The 16667-nt window shown below is 35.2% G+C and overlaps 2 protein-coding genes across 3 annotated transcripts in view; one reads left to right on the forward strand and one right to left on the reverse strand.

Moving 5' to 3' along the window:
- Positions 1-3303, forward strand: part of LOC106619276 (probable ATP-dependent DNA helicase HFM1) — a gene marked incomplete at its 5' end in the record, with an annotated part of 39455 nt that extends 36152 nt beyond the window's left edge. The window contains one exon of the mRNA XM_070110709.1: positions 942-3303. Coding sequence (XP_069966810.1) covers positions 942-3205 — 2264 coding nt within the window. The remainder of the gene's footprint in view (positions 1-941) is intronic.
- LOC106619275 (serine-rich adhesin for platelets) lies at positions 3282-16542 on the reverse strand. 2 transcript variants are annotated; one of them, XM_070110708.1, is made up of 8 exons: positions 16046-16542; positions 15448-15642; positions 13293-13948; positions 12695-13105; positions 8244-8709; positions 7755-7910; positions 5761-6578; positions 3282-3943 (listed from the first exon to the last, which is right to left on the reverse strand). In XM_070110708.1, exons 1-7 carry the CDS (start codon positions 16166-16168, stop codon positions 5802-5804), a joined length of 2784 nt encoding a protein of 927 aa, XP_069966809.1. In that variant the 5' UTR covers positions 16169-16542; the 3' UTR covers positions 3282-3943; positions 5761-5801. The 2 variants fall into 2 exon arrangements, with proteins under 2 accessions (XP_069966809.1, XP_014092783.3); XM_014237308.3 differs by lacking the exon at positions 3282-3943 and having other exon boundaries at positions 5267-6578; positions 16046-16541.
- Positions 16543-16667: the final 125 nt, after the last annotated feature.

The following is a 16667-nucleotide window of genomic DNA, read 5'->3' on the forward strand; positions in this document are numbered from 1 at the left end:
AAAGCTTTTACTTCATTGATGCTAAAACCGCCTAAACCATTTTTATAGATTAGTCTCAAATCTAATTTTAGATTGAAGGAATCACCTTAAACCTTGTTTAGTATACTTTGGGGAGACCCTTGCTAACTCTGACAGAACTGCAACAGTGCCGAAGTTTAGCATCTTGCATAGATGTAAGTATGTATATGTTCCGAGAGCATGTTAAGTGTGAACAAAGCGGAGAAAAGATAATTCCTAATCGTTTTGTCGTGGATTCATATACATATGTTGTTGCAGTGACATAAAATAGTGTTTAAATATTTTCGTAAATTGCTGCCGACTTAATATTCATTGTCCACATAAAAATCCGGGTTTGAACCAACTCGTATGTGTCGATGGATAAACAAGTGCCAAACTATTCATAAACTGGTAAACTTCCACTTTTTCCAATCGCTGCGGTGGAAGCAGTACATAGCTACAAGTATTTTCTTTTTGTCATTAAGCAGCCTCAGAACCAGTCTGAACCTTTTTGAATTTTATCTTTCCAAAAATAGTTTCGCTTGGCGAAGTCCAATCACTTGTAATCATCGCCCTCACTTAAGGTAATACATCGTCTAATAAAATGCATTCGATTTACATAATCTTAATTTGTTTTGTTTAACCCATGTATTTTGATATATTTTCTTATGGGTATATAGAATATGGTACTAGAGAAATTTATATTTTCAGTTCAGATGAGGTCAATGAATTGGTTATAATTAGAATATTAATTGCGCTCGCCAAAGGAGTAATAGTTATATTAGGCTTTCAAATCAAAAAATTCAAAAGTTTCCATCAACCTTCAAGTTAACAGCCAATATAAATATTTTTCACAACTTTTTCAGGGAATCGCAAAAAAAGTATCCGCTAGGAGTCCGTAAAATTAATTATAGTTTTAAACTACACTTTCTCTCCTTTTTCAGTTGGCGTTGATGTACACGAGACATTGATTTTAAACGATCCTGTCGTAGAAAACACAAATGTATTTAAATCAAAAATGTCTAAAAAACGAAAGCAACAAACAAAGATAACGTCAAAATGCAACAAAAAAGTAAAACCAAACTTCTCCAACACTAGTGATGCAATTTGCGATACAACGATCGACAGTACAGTGGCAAACAAAAGTCAAAGTTTCTTAAATTTACAAAGCTTTACTTTTTCGAAATCAAAACTCAGTAATGATACCATTAAATTGAAGACCGTTGAACTGGAACAGCACTGTGCACAGAGTAAATCAAATTGCAAAAAGTATCTCAATATAACAGATACTACCGTAAATGAAGAATCATTTATCACCTCAGTTAAACAATTTAATGACAGTTCAACGCTCGTGCAAAGTAAATTAACGCAATATTTCACACAAAGGAAGCATATAAAGGATAAATCATTAACGATCAAATCAGTGCAAAGTGATGATGAATGGGACATTTCAAAGGCAGCTAACTACGTGCAAGATAAGTCCGAAGTAATGCTAGATAAATCGCTAGACCCAACTTCGTTCAAATATCAGAGACTTTTAAAACAACGTGATCTCGATTTTGACAAATTAAGGGAAAGTAAGAATAAACAAGTGAATGAGCGAGATTTAACAGCTATCAATAATACAACAGGTCAAAAAACACCAGATTCAGTAGAAATTACGAAGAATAGTGTTGAAGAGTGTTCTAAGCCAGTTAATGAAGCAGAATCAAAAAACGAACGGGAATCTATAGTGCAGACGCTTCGTGCAACAACACCAGAATTACACGAAATTTCTGCGTTTTTGGATACCCAAAAATCAAGGCGATCTAACGCAGAAACACAAAGGTCGAAAACCGTTGAATGTTTTGAAATTTTGAGAAACAGTCCAATAGCAGATTGCAGTATTTTCAATTATACACAAAATTCTGTACTGCTGAATACACAAAGCTCGAGACCTAATAGTGAAGCAGTGCAAAATAATAACACCGTTACAAGCACTGAAAATCCAACACTAAGATACACTCAAAGTTCATTTCTCGGCATGTCGAAGAATAATAAAAAGCTTTCCAGCTTTTTCCACAAGTCCGAAGATAAAACAATCATTTCATTTGATTCCTCAGTGCTAAATGTAAAAATATTAAACTCCGGAATCTCCAATATGATGCAAAAAGAATTCGTCAGAAGCAATGCTATTCCAACTAATAATGAAGAGCCTTTGGATCTAACTAGGAAATCCAAATCCTCAAATAGCGCTTATAAAAAGGATGCCAAACATTTAAAAGCTACCAATCCAATCATAATTTCTCAAAATACTCTAAATACAGACACTGTTAAAAGCGCAAAGCTCACACGCTCACATCTCCAGAATTCAGAGAAAGACCACTGCGTCCTAGATCTGTCACGGAAGTCTGAAACTAATTTGAATATGTCGTGGTGCGACAGCAAAGCAGTAGACGAAATTTCTGCCGGTAGGATTACACTGACCAGCAAAAGTTCCGAAGTTCCGCTTAAGACCAGTCAAAAAAGTATTGAGAATTACATACTTTGTTATAAAGTAGCCTCCGCTTATGCGCGTCTTAGTGAAAAAGATCGTACAATCGGAAATTTCAAAACCCTCTACAAACGAGTGTGGCACACAAATTCAGGCATAGAGTATATAACTTATAAATTGAGCCACAGTAGCATCAGTCACGATGAAGAGCCAAAGGCAGTGCCAGTGCTGAAATCCGTGACCAGACACGACATAAATAGTGCTATAATGGAAAGTTGTGTAAAAAAAAGTGAACTACCCTTAAATATGTCGAAAAAGTTGATAGTTGAAAAACAAGTGAAAAATGTGCTAAATAATGCTAATGTCAAACCAATCGCACCGGTATTACGGTCCAAATTAATAAAAATAAAAAATAATGAAGAAAAAATGTGCGTGCAAATGTCTAATAAGAATACAAATCAAGATACGTCATCTATGTTTCCGAATCGTTATCGTTTGCAGTTGAATGAAGTGAATAATGAAATTAAGACCGCACAAAATATTAATAATGAGGTTATGCACTTAGTGCTCGGCATGAAGTGTAAAGCTATTGGCGCTAAAGAAACATATCAATCTCTACAAGGTTTGGATTACAAAGCAATCGAACAGGATGCAGAACTTAATGAAATGCAAAGTTTGCCAAGTATGTCATTCGAAGAATATTGCAGCTATGTACTTCAAACACCGACTAAGTAGTAATTCAAGCAACACTTTTTTAGTTTCTAAGCTGTTATATATCCATCTTATGTACTTGTACGGAAAATAATGGTAATAATATTTAATAATTAATTTTATTTATTTCCTTTCCATCTCTTTTAACATGCCAAAAAAATATATATGGTAAGTACTGTCAATAAAAATGTAAAAGTAAAGCTAATTAAAATAATAAATATAATATTTTAGTCGAATAGTGGGAAACATTATGAAGCATCTAGGATTAGACTCAAATTGATGCGAAATTATGCAAGGCGCAGACGTCCCGTTAGAATCTGATTATCTGATTGTTTATTCCTACTTCCACTATGTAATTTCCAGAAATCAAATAATTCTTCTTTCATATCCAATTCACATTTATTGTGACGTTCTGACGTTTGTATTTTCTGACGTTTTAACCCTTTTATTTTAATATCTTCATAGTTTCTTTATATTTCTTCTTAGTACGTAGTTTTTGTATTTGAAAATTTGTTTCCCCTTTGTATGAATTCCCATTGTTCTAGTTTAATTCTCGATTAGCTTAGACCAATTTGAGCAACTTCAAAATCCCTCAAGCATTGAATAATAAACGGATGAACACTCTGATAACAACAAAAGCATTTTAATTTTATCAAATATGATGATATTCATCGACAAATGTTTCTAGCCACATCTTTATACCGTGTTTGTTTTTTAACGGTTTTTATATCGTGGCAACTACGTAAAGTTTTTCGTAATAATCTGAAAAATAAAATGAACACATATAAATTAAAAAAAAAAAAATTGTTAATAAATTAACAAAAAACAAGGAAAAACGTTAACTTCGGAGCTAGAATACCTTTCACAAATAAAGAAGTTTCGGTTTGTAAGTCAGCTATATAAAATAATGGTAAAGAATAGCTCCTTGGGGAGAAAGGGACGAGTGCAAAAATTTACATCGGAATCACAAAAACTAGTTCATTTATACACAGACAGACGGACATGGATACATCGACCAGCTCGTCACACTGATCATTTATACAAGTATATATATATTTATATTTAATAGAGCCTCTGGCGTTTCCTTCCGGGTGTTACAAACTTAAATATTTAATATAAACCCAATAATAATATGTGGATATTTTTAAATTTATTATACTTATATAATATAATTTTATAAACGATTAATTATATTTAGCTTCGTTTGCATATTAGCTTGCTATTCACTGCTTAGCATTTGACATGCTTAATATAATTAATGGAGTATGTTAGGTTAAGAGGTCTATTGTAAGAGGGATCTCACTTGGACAGCTTAGAACGTCAGTCGGTTTTGGTATCTAAAATTCCTAAAAACTGGATAATAAGACCCTAACAGATCGACAGAGCGCTTTGAGCATATCACAAATTCGTTGAGACGGCTGATATTCAGTGTTCGGCTTTTCTGGTTCGCCGAAGGTAAGATTACCGACATGTTTCAGCTTCATTCTTGCGAAGGCTGAACAATGGAGCAGAAAGTTAGAACGCCAAATTGCGGCCCAATGAACTATGCCTAGGGCAAGTAGTTATGTAGATCTCTTGCGTTCTACTCTAGGCCAGAAGGATCTCTAGTAGGATAGGAGCAGATCGTAGACCAAGTGCACGTAAGGTCCATCGGCTTTGCAATTTCCAGCGATTCCGCTGTGACCAGGCACTCAAATAAGTCTGATGATGAAGTAGCTGGATTCTATTTTCAGTGAGGACAGACACTCTTGGACTAGCTTTGAGCGCGCAGTTAACGACCTCAGCGCTAGTATTGCCGCTCTGTGTCGTAGTGATTGCTCACCTCCCTGAAAGAGGCTGCATTTCGCAGCAGTATGTCTACTACCACCTTGATAGCAGCCACTTCTGCCTGAAAAACACTACGGTGGTAAGGTAGCCTAAAGCTAAGATTGACGGAGAGCTCCTTACAGAAAACTTCATTTCCAATCTTCCCTCCTAGCTTCGACCCATCCGTAAAAAAATCTCAATTCGCTTATTCTCCAGCGACTTCTCCCCATCCACATCTCACTTGTCGGTATGTAATTAGAGAAAAAGAAATTAATGAAGTAAGTTTTGGATATATTTATAAGTCTAAATTTCAAATATTTAGCTCAATTTAGCTAATGTACATATGTAGATGGAGCTGTAGAAGTTATAATAATAACTAAGCACTAATAAAACTAAGCAATTTGCTGGCCTTTCTTCATATATATACTTATATATAATATATATATATATACTTATATATATATATTATATACTTATATATATATATTATATAAGTATATATCATAACTGATGCTTTTGTTGTTAAAAAAACTTCTTGACAACTTTACATTTTTCAAATACAATATAAAATGTCTGTATTTGCATACGCCTTTAGGAGTATATACTTGTATTATATATTCTTAGTCAAGCCCAGTATTAATATTGACTCAATTACGAATCCAAGAGCCGATTCTTGTCCGTTTTACAAACAGTTTTGCACGCATTTACTTAAACTATTGGTATTTCTATGGGTACATCTACCATCAGCCTTTAAAAATTATTGTAATATTCACCATTCCACAAATATGTATGTATGTACATGTATTGTATATGCTCAGCTGCTTTCATTCAGCTCTTTATATTCACGCTTACGCTCCGCAGGTATCTTATCCTCGGTCACTTTATCGAAAACTTCGCTCACATTACTAACATTACTATTCTGATCTTTCGCCGTCAAATGTAAATTTGGCGTAGAGAAAAGCGAGACACGAGCTTTGCGCAAATGCGGCAGACTGCCGAAGAAAGATTGTCGCCTAGTCGATTTACAGCTTATATCATCCGTTGTGCAACTCGTGCCACAGTTATTGCCATTGTAGGCGATATTAAAATGCTTTGGCCTAATTTTCACTGACTTCCAACGATATTTTGACTTTTTTCCCGCCCCACCCACGCTGTTGACACCGTTCACCACACCACCACCACTGCGACCGCCAGCAAAGTCTCCATTACCATTCACCTGTTGATGTGTGGCTTGTTTATTGCCGAAAGTTGTCTTTGGTTCATAGTGGCGCGCACATATTTTACCTACACGCACTTGCATCGATTTGCGGTGTGCGCCAAATTTGCGTTTAATGCTGGCAAATTGTGATGACGATGTGTTTGTTTGTATTGCAGTGGAAGCTGACGCTCCCGCTGGTTGCTTCTTTCCCAATGTTGTTGTTTTGCTATTGCTCGTTGTGGGTGTAGGCGACGGTGATGGCGTTGATAAATCTATGTTGTCATAGTCAGTGTGATGGTGACGACGCATGCGCGTAAACTGTAGCAACGAGTTGACTTTCAAACGTGTTATGTATCGCCAAAAAGCGTTAGGTTGCGTCGCAGAGGTGGCGATCTGCAAGTGGAGGTTGTAAAGGTATTAAAATTTTGCTAAGGAAAGTTTTTGTTTGAAAGTCATGTAGATTTATGCTTTCATTTTTATTTTTTTGTCTTTTTGCAAGTTTAGATACAGTTTAAGGAGATCACTATATCCTGAATAGGGTATATTAAGTTTGTCACGAATTTGGTAATATTTCGAAGGAAACATCGGAGACCCTATAAAGTATGTATAACATATATAAATAAATAATCAGCGTGACGAGCTGGCTCGATTTAGCAATATCTGTTTGTCTGAAATACGCGAACTAGTCCCTCAGCTTTGAGATATCGATCTGCAATTTTGCATACGTCCTTTTGTCTCCAAGTAGCTGCTGGACCACCCATATCGGACCACTATAGCATATATATATGTAGCTTCTATACTAACTGATCCATCAAAACCAAGTCTTTGTATGGAAACTTTTTTATTTGACAAGATATCTTTATTAAATTCGGCATGGATTATTGTTCAAAGCAATGCCATATTCTCCGAACAAATTGTTCACTATAGTGTATAGCTGCCATATAAACTGACCTGTCTAAATCAAGATAAAGATCTTTTTATACCCTTTTATGCTATCAGAAATGCACCTGTGAAGAGAATTATAGGTTCGTTCTAGCAGAAGGTTAAATATTTTCTTGTTTAAGGTTATGTTGTTACTAAGCTACATATTACAATTTGGTTCCCAAACATTCAAGAAATACAAATGAAAATATTCTTCTAGTTTGGAAATATAAAGCATATAAATTCGCTCATTTCTCTTCACTAAGTGTTAGAGTTTTCTTTAGAAGTGGATTGCACGGATATTTGCATGAGGTGCTGCGGAAATGACTATCGAATACAATGCAATAACAATAGAAAGTAAGGTTAATTCCATTTACATAGATTCCCGATATACTCCGTTATATTTCGTATGAACTTAAAAAAAACTATCATATTATATCAATTATCTTCCGGTTTATAGTATACCAAGTTTTGCTTTACACGGTCACACAAATTTGTAAAATATTTTGATAGAAATAAAGTAATTCAGATTAGTAATCAGCGACTACAAAAACCAAAAGAGAAAAGAAATGGTTTCCTCTTTCAATTTTTCTTTTTCATCCCACTGATCTTAATTCAAAGAATTAGAAATATAAGTAAAAATAATACCTTTTGGCTACCAAAATTGTCAAAACCAACAGGTTCATATATATTTTCATCCTCTTCAGGATTTGGTAATCCACCATTTTCACAATTCGGAGCAAAGTTATCACCATCCTCGTAGATGCCATCGATGTCATCCTCATCTAAATTACTATTTGATTTCTGTTTTGAAATGGGAATAAATTTATTAATTTTTCTTTATACTTGTATGTATTAAAATCAAGTATGTTTTTTACTCCGATTCAATTAAAAAAGTATTATTAATTATCACAATTTTAAAATTTTTGAGAGTATTTCTTTTCTGATCTATCACACCAATATTTGAGCTTATGTATTTATGGTATTTCCCATCCAAATGTTTTCTACAACTACTCATTTCGTTACTTTTTACAATATATAGACAAATTTGGTCGGTATCGACACCAATTTCGAACATTTTTATCGGAATCATAATTTAGCACAGGCTTGTATATTTATCACTTCACTGCCACTTACCCCCATCGGTCCATTTCCATTCGTCAGCCCCACACTGGGCTCCACACCCTGTATAATGCTTTCATAGCTTCTACACCGATTCGCCTCTAAACTTTTCAAATTGTTTTGCACATTTCGTTGCTGTCGCTGCGCATATTTGTGCGCTAAGTCCACAACAGCATAAATCGGCTCTGATGATCTATTACAAGTCGCCGACGTTGCTCTGTCCACAGCGAGTTGTTGTTCTTCATCACCAACACTTTCCACATCACTATCCATCGACTTTCCATTCACCTCACCGGCAACTGTTTTGTTCATACTAGCTCCAGATTCAATAAACGATTCTTCCTCCAACTTGTTCGTTAGGACAACACGCCTCTGCTCATGTCGCTCAACTGTGGCATCTGCATTCGCATACGACACTGTTTCCTTCCGGCCTTTGATATTCATGCGTTGAATTTGGTCTTTCACTATAACCATTGCATGACTGGAAATATATTTTGGAGTAAAAAAAAAGAACGATTTAAAAAATATATATACTATTGTAAAAAAGAAAAACACAATCAAACACTACACACTCTAGTGCATCTCGAAAAGTGCGAGTATACTAGAAAGGAGATGTGACTGTCGTGTGTGTGTTGGCGTTGTGAAGCCTCATCTGTAAGGCATCTGTTATTTGACTGCACATGCAACTATCCTTGCGTGCTTCAAGTATATGAATACAAATACACACATTTGTACCATATATATATACATAAGTATACACTTGAATTGTTTTGATTCTTACTTTTCCAGCGTTTTCAAGTGCGTTCGCTGTATGGAACAGACATTCAAAAGAAAATCACTCTGTTTTACTTTAAATGTATACATTTGTGCGTGCTAAACACTTCTACTTAGGTATATAATTACAGATCATTTGAAATTCTAGTTTGAGCTATACCATGTGCTGCTGCAACGCTATGCGTCGTTGCTAACTCCAATGATTCAATGCCTCAACACAATGCCTATGCCATCTAAATCTGTAGAAATGCATGTATATAGCTATATGAACATGTACGTTGGTCATATATAAGAATTTAAATTTCCTCCTTGTCGTTGCCGCTAATAGCTGGATAGATGGATGTTGCGTGATGCTTGTCGCTGACACTCAATGGTGCCTGTTATTCCGCTGTTTACATTGACTTAAGAGTGAAGTCAAAAATAGCACGTCACAGTACGGTAATATGCACACATCATATGCACATACACACACACACTCCTATATATGTATGTACATACATAGCTTGTTCATAGCACATATGCAATACTTTAGACTTTAAATGACTGCATCAACGCATCCGCTATACGGACTTTATTCATTCAGTCACAGCGAGCCGATTGACGTGTCCACCCTATCCAGATGCTTTTGTGGTCTTCATAGACATTGTTTTGATATTTTATTGGCTCCGCATTACCTCTGATACCCTACACCGTGGTGGTATGGTTAGTTCAATATCGGAAACTAGTATTTTTGATAGAAATTCATCTACGTTGGGGCACAATAATTACCTTTACGTTGATTTAGAAAATAATAAAGGTGCCATTTAAAAGCTTTAGTAATCTCTATCTCGCATTGTATAAGGGGTAACGCTTTATAGCGTTAGAAAGATAAAATTACTTTCTCAAACAGTTTTGTGATTGCTTGACTTCGTAGCGTAGAGTTAAGGCAAAAAAACCTCATGAACCTAATTGCCATCTGCGAATCGCTGTTGATTCGCAACAAAATCGATGCATTTCTATAGCGGATGGCTGCTGGTGATGAAAAATTACGACAACTTCAATCGAAAACGATCCTGATTGAATTGTTGTACAGATACGTAATGGAAGGTCTGATGACCTTTTAAGTCAATATTCCATAATAATGTGGGAAGAGAGGAATAAACCTCATATAAAAAACCCAGACATACATACGTTTATATTTTGGGTTTCCTGTGCTAGAATCCGTGATCACTGCTTAGACATATATATTTTATGCTGTACTTTCTAATGTATTGCACCGAAATGAATTCGTTATATTCAGAAAGTACAATAAATATATATATATATTATGCAAACATTAAAATCCTATCTGTCATCTGAATCAAAACAAGCTTTTGATATGAAAATAAAGTATGTCTATTAGTATGGTTGGTTCCTACATATAACGTTGAAAGTTGAGGTTACATTTTGAACAACAATTAAAGCATAATAAAGTGTTTTTTAAAAGCGGGTGGAAAAATAAGCACAGCTTTGATTAAATTTACTTGAACGTTTTTATAACTCTGGTAATATATTCGAATTCAAAAATATGCTCAATATTGGTTGTTGTTGATGCGAGACTATTATAAATATTATATATACATACATACATATTCAACTCTTTTTTTTTGGAATTTTAGATTTATAAAAATGCTCCAAATAAATACTTGTACATGTATGCACAAGAGTAGCTCCACTTCAGAAGTTCTATACTAACCACGCCAACATGCGGGCGCTTTGAAGCTCCGTTTTTTGCATACGTTTCGAGTGTCTGGTAGTATGTATGTACCATATGTACCTACGTGTGTTTTAGGAAGTGACTCGCAAGTTGCTATTTATAGCGAAATTCTTATCTGGTCGGTACATTAGTATTGAAAAATACCCCATTTGACAGTTTTGTTTACCCGCTACGAATGTGTGGGCGTTCAAGTCATAAAAATGGTATAATAATGCAACTGTTTCACATGTTCCTACTCGTACTCACACTCTTACCAGTCTAAGCAAAAATATTGACAGCAATTTTTGTATATATTACACAGATTAACAATACACTAAGCTAAAGCTGTGAAGAGTTTTTTGGAAATGGTAATGTATGAACCAAGCGGTGTATTTGTTTAAAAAGAGTTACCAATAAATATTAATTATTTGATAAAAAAGGCAAAGCTACAAAGCCCAGCTAATCTTGTATCAGACCATATAAAGCCAAAATCTGTTATCTCGAGAATTCTTGAATCTCACATTTATTTTTTGTTAAAAATCAATAGTCGAATTGCAATATAAAATTGGTTTCTGTGTCCCAAACCCCCACAATCACATCTGGTTTTCGATATATGATCGAAAATCCTCAATTTATCATAGAAATAGTATAAACTTGTCAAATGTTTGAAAAAATCATTATTTTATGTCAAAAATATGTATTTTTAATACGCTTTTATTAGCTTGTGTTGTATGTATGTAATGGAATCTTAGAGCTCAATTTTCACCAGTTTCCAGAAGTCTGATCAACTTAAAACTTTCCAGACGTGTCAAGGATCGATGACAATGCAATAATGTGATAACAGTTTCTCATTATTTTATAGGTGGGCGAGTTAGTTTCATATGAATCTTCAAAAATCCTGGATCCTTGGACCGATTTTGTGTTTTTGGCCTCTTTTTGTTCAAAGGCTTCATGTAGGTTCTAATAATTTTTGTATATATTGAGTTTATGACTAAAATTCCAGCAATTTACTTCAGAAGAATTTTGTTTTCATGCAGTAAGTCTTACAATGACAACCGTTGTTGAAAGGCTTTGCGAAATGTAATATTCTCAGAACTCGTTAAAATAGTTGAGTATAAACTTTTAATGCCAGAATGCCTTTTTATACTAGTTGATTTGACAAAGTTCATGAATTCAGTCAATATAAAATTCTTTTGAATATGAAGGAATTTAAACTTCATAGTAAATACCAGACAAACTAAAAATTCATATTGTTTCTATGCGGGACAGCCGCAGAATTGAATACATGCACGAGTACATATTTTGTAGTTAGACCGAACTCTCAGAAAACACTTATATTATATAAACGTGTTGGACAATTGGATCGTGACTGGCGCATGTTCTGGTATTTTGAAAAAAATGGAAAAAGTGGAACTTCCTATGAGAAAAAATATTATGTTTTGATAATAAATTAGTTTTATTTATACTTTAAAGTAAATAGATACCTCAGTTCAGCATATTTCAAAGATTCAAGTGTTGAAAACAGAATTTCTCATTATTATTCAACATAGTTATTGAGCTTGTCATATGACTGCATTTATGGTGTATGAGCCGCACACTTATTAGTTATAACTTGTCGTTTTAGCCACAGCTGAGTTCAACGATATTGCAGCCCTCAAAGATTTGATAAAAAGTTTCGTTGCAGGATACAAGCGAAAAAAATATTACTTAATTATGGGTTCAGGGTGGAGTGTTAAGTATTTTCGTAATATAAGATTATACTTTATAGTCTTAATTGTGAATTCAGTAAAATGTATCAAAAGAGTAACTGATAACTTCATTCAAATTTGTCTATCTAATATTGATCATTATTTGCGATTTTATACTGACTGCATCTGCAATCAGCTGTTTGTTCGATTATCAATTATTTGGGTGTAATAAGTTTTATTGCAATGTTTTTCCTAGTGGGTGTTCATACAATTTCTATTTGATTGCTTACCTGTCTTTGGCGCTGCTGGAATACGCTGCACAATTAGTGTCCACATCAACTTCAGCATCATCACTCATTGAACAGCTATCTGCCAACAACCACTTATTGTTGTTGCGTTCGCTGCTATTGTTGTTATGTTTATACTTTGGCGTAAATTCGTTTTGATCACAGTTTGCTTGTGTTGACTTTGGATAGTTTGAAAATTCTTTATTCACCTCATAATGGCGACTTGCATTGGCGCTTTCCGATTGTCGCTGGAACATGCTATTTATTTTCAAGACTGTTTGGTTAATCGGTCCATGGCAAGCGGATGCGGAAGCTGAGGAAGATGTGCTGCCAGCACTTGAGGAATTGCGGCCATTGTCGAGCGTGGTAAAATCGCTGCAGTTACTTTCACCATGCAAACGGAAGTGGGTCGCACTGAAATGCCGTTACATAATGTTATGTTAAGTGGCACAAACGATATTTTTGTGTTTTTTGTTTATTTCCAATTGCATATGCGCATCGTTTCTTTTATTGTTCGCCGATTGCACCATTCAAATCCGCAAGCAAACAAATGTACGCATGCGCATACCACAATACATCCATATGCATGCACACTACTTACCTCGCTTCAGTAGTTAAACGCGCATCTGTGACGTTATCGTTAGTATTATTGTTGTAGCTTTTACAACTTGTTGCGCTAGCTGTTGTGCCACTACTCCTGTTGCAACAGTTCACTTGTTGCTGCTGCTGTTGCTGCCGTTTTTGGTAGTGTTGTTGTTGCTTTTGATATTTTTTCAGCGAATCGCTTGAATTCACGCCGTTACGCTCCAGTAACTTCGCTGTGCTGCGCAAAATTGGCAAACGTACCCCTGCACTACTACCACCCCCGCCACCACCGCTACCATTGCTGGGCACTGACAACGCTGGCGCTAAAAGCGGCCGCGTCGTTGATTTTAAACCATTTCTTGTTTTTACAATTGCCGTGCGCTCCAAATACGCATATTCACACTGGGCATCTGCCAACTCCACACGCTGGCGCATCGAGTCACAGCTGGATGAAAGCTCTCGCTGACGCTGTGAATTCTGCCCTGCAGCCGACCACAGCGCATACGGAATATTGTCGACAGATGTATTGCGGAAACGTTGCTGCTGGATTGGTAGCATCGCATACGCCGAGGTGGAGGAGTTGGCGGAAATAATTTTCGAGCTGGTTGTGGTGGTCAAACTATCCAATAACATGGTAATCCATTCACGGTAGGCGTTTCGATCATCGCAGTGCTGATGAAGAAAAATGCGTTTAGGAAAAAGTGCAATCAACAAATGTGTAAATCGATATGACTTTAGTATTCTACATCTTAATAGTTTTATATTTACTAAAAGTGGCTTAATACCTGTTGAATAAGTATAACAGGCGCCTTGAAAAATTCGTATCGTTTTAAAGACCAAAAGCTATTTTTTCCGGCAAAATTCGATTTTATTATTTAACATCGCTGTAATTGAGGATAATAACCCAATTAACATATAGCGATCCCTCAAATTTTCAATATAATTTTTGTATCAAACTCTGTATATGGCTTCAAAATAGATTTCTGTCTCGACGATTTTTTTCCAGCGACCATTTTCTTCAGTAATTAAAAATACACTGTCGCCTAGGTGCGGAAAATACAATACATGGATGCGAAAGCAAATCGAAATTATATTCAAACTCCATTAGAAAATAAACATTTGAGTTTGTAAAATATGATTTTTAAATCAAATTAAAACCGCTAATGTGTTCTCTCCCTAAATTACAGAAGACAAGTTTAGGTTTTGATCGATGAGGAGACAGATTTACTAGTAAAATCTTTTTTCTGGGCTTAGAATCTCAGCCGATGATAGCCAGTATTATACAAAGTTCACGTTGTAATAAGTTAATAGAGGAAAATAACTAAATTATATATACCTGACTTAAGACTCGTATGCCTGCGTTTTAATATAATTATTTCTTTTCAATATATGGTTACCATATTTTTATTCAAGGTTCGTATTCATAAATAGGTATAAAGGTATAACATTAGAAAATTTAGATTTTTCGATGCAACCACTTTTTCGTAACCTTGCCTTAATGGTCTCGATTCGAGTGAACTTCGATCTCTGGGATGTTTTGTGTCTGCGACATCGCTTAAGCATTTCTACCCACTTTCTTAATTATCATATGTTGTACGTATATTTTTGCGGGAAAATATTCTCAAAGAGATTGACTGAAATATCTATGTATATTTCTCGCATCTCTCATCTAATGCAATATTAATAATTGTTTGACAACTTAGGTCATGCTGATTTAGCCGAGCGCAAACAGATTAAAAAATAAGATGCTTCCAGAGGTCTGTTTGAAATAGTTTTATTTGCCAAATCAGTCAAAAATTGGACTGCTAAATTTCAATAAGAATATTATGAGAGTGAAATTCAAGTATAAGAATGTGAAATAGAATGTAGTAATGTGAAATGTGGATCGATCAGATATTCAAAATACTAGGGTGCGTTGGCACTACCTAGATTTATACTATGTTTTCATGAGGATTTTACGAACACTTCCTGAGCAGACTGTCAATATTCTCTTAATTATTCATATACATATCTACAGAAATTGCACACTTTTTGCTTATAACACTATCAGTACTATAAAAAGTGACTAATAAATTTACATATAAATACACTTACGCATTACTCATTGTATACTCGTTACAATTGCTGTTGTTATTATATTTTTTTATAACAAATTTTATAAAAATACTCACAAACGTATACATTACATGCGTTGCGGTCTCAATTGTGAAGCGAAAGCCACCCAAAGGACGTACCATTGTGCCCGGCACTAGATTGAGAACGTCTTTGAATGAGACCAATTTATTGTCATACTCCTCCTTCGATGCATAGGAGAGTAGCAATTTATCCTGCAGCACAAACCACATTTTACGCCAACCGCCAACTTTCTAATAACGGTCATAAACAAAACAATAAAAGCAATTATATTGTTACACATATGTATAATGGGAATAGTGAAAAAATGGTTTATCTTCTTTCCATTTTGTGTTTTGCTTTGAATTTTCCAACTAAGCAGGTTTTTTTATTTTTTGAAATTGTTTAATCGACCAAATATGGGCGCGTGTGTAAAGTTTGCGAAGTATTGTATTTATTTCATTTTGCTATTAGTTTTTTAATATTTACAAGCAATTTGAACTTTGCCAATAATACATATTTCGCATCTTTGAATTACAGAAAAATTTTCTATTCTACCGGTTGTAGAACTCATTTATTCTTGTTTCGAAAATATCTCTTTTTTAATTCTTACTCACGCGTCCGCAATTATCGTCTTCACTTCGTATTCATACTAACATTTCGCTTCTTCTTCAAATAACCACAAAGTTTCACTTTATTGCTACTTCGATTACGCTCCTTCACCAACTGAACACCGTTAGCCAACGCATTGGAGCTGTTCGTAAGCGTTTGCGTATCCATACCCGAAGGCTCCTTAACGGTTATATTTCGATATATATGTATGTATATATATGCACTATGAGGAAGTTGCTATTAGGAGACATTGCCTCACCACGCCCTGTCTAACAACACGCCAATGCACTTGCACTACCAGCAATCAGCTGTTTGAAATCGTTACAATTACGAGTTTTAAAGTTGTAACGCTTGTGCCACTGCTAGTTGCTCTACTGCTCCACTGCTGCTGAACAATGTAAAGTCGAACACAAACTGAATTGTAAGACCAGCCTAGAAAAAGATGTACTGTGCTCGCTCCCATAAGTTGCACTCAAACCGCACCACACAAATGTTAATAGCGGCGCCCCTTGCGTTGTTAGCGAAGCAGCAACCATCAGCCCACATCGGCAAACCGTCGCAGCGCAGTCAGACGAAAAGCTGGCTCAGCGTAGTAGCGCTCATCATACTCAATGAGGGAATCACGGTCGAGTGCGTTTTCATTGTTTCAAACGTTCGCTTGAAAACA

Source organism: Bactrocera oleae, chromosome 5 (genome assembly GCF_042242935.1).
Source record: "Bactrocera oleae isolate idBacOlea1 chromosome 5, idBacOlea1, whole genome shotgun sequence".
NCBI lineage: Eukaryota > Metazoa > Arthropoda > Insecta > Diptera > Tephritidae > Bactrocera > Bactrocera oleae.

Coding starts and splice junctions, on each gene's coding strand:
- LOC106619275 (XM_070110708.1), bottom strand. CDS start 16,168: ATGGATACGCAAACGCTTACGAACAGCTCCAATGCGTTGGCTAACGGT. Junction 8,710..12,694: donor TCCAGCAGCGCCAAAGACAG/GTAAGCAATCAA, acceptor ATATATTTCCAG/TCATGCAATGGTTATAGTGA. Junction 7,911..8,243: donor ATGGAAATGGACCGATGGGG/GTAAGTGGCAGT, acceptor ATTTCAAAACAG/AAATCAAATAGTAATTTAGA.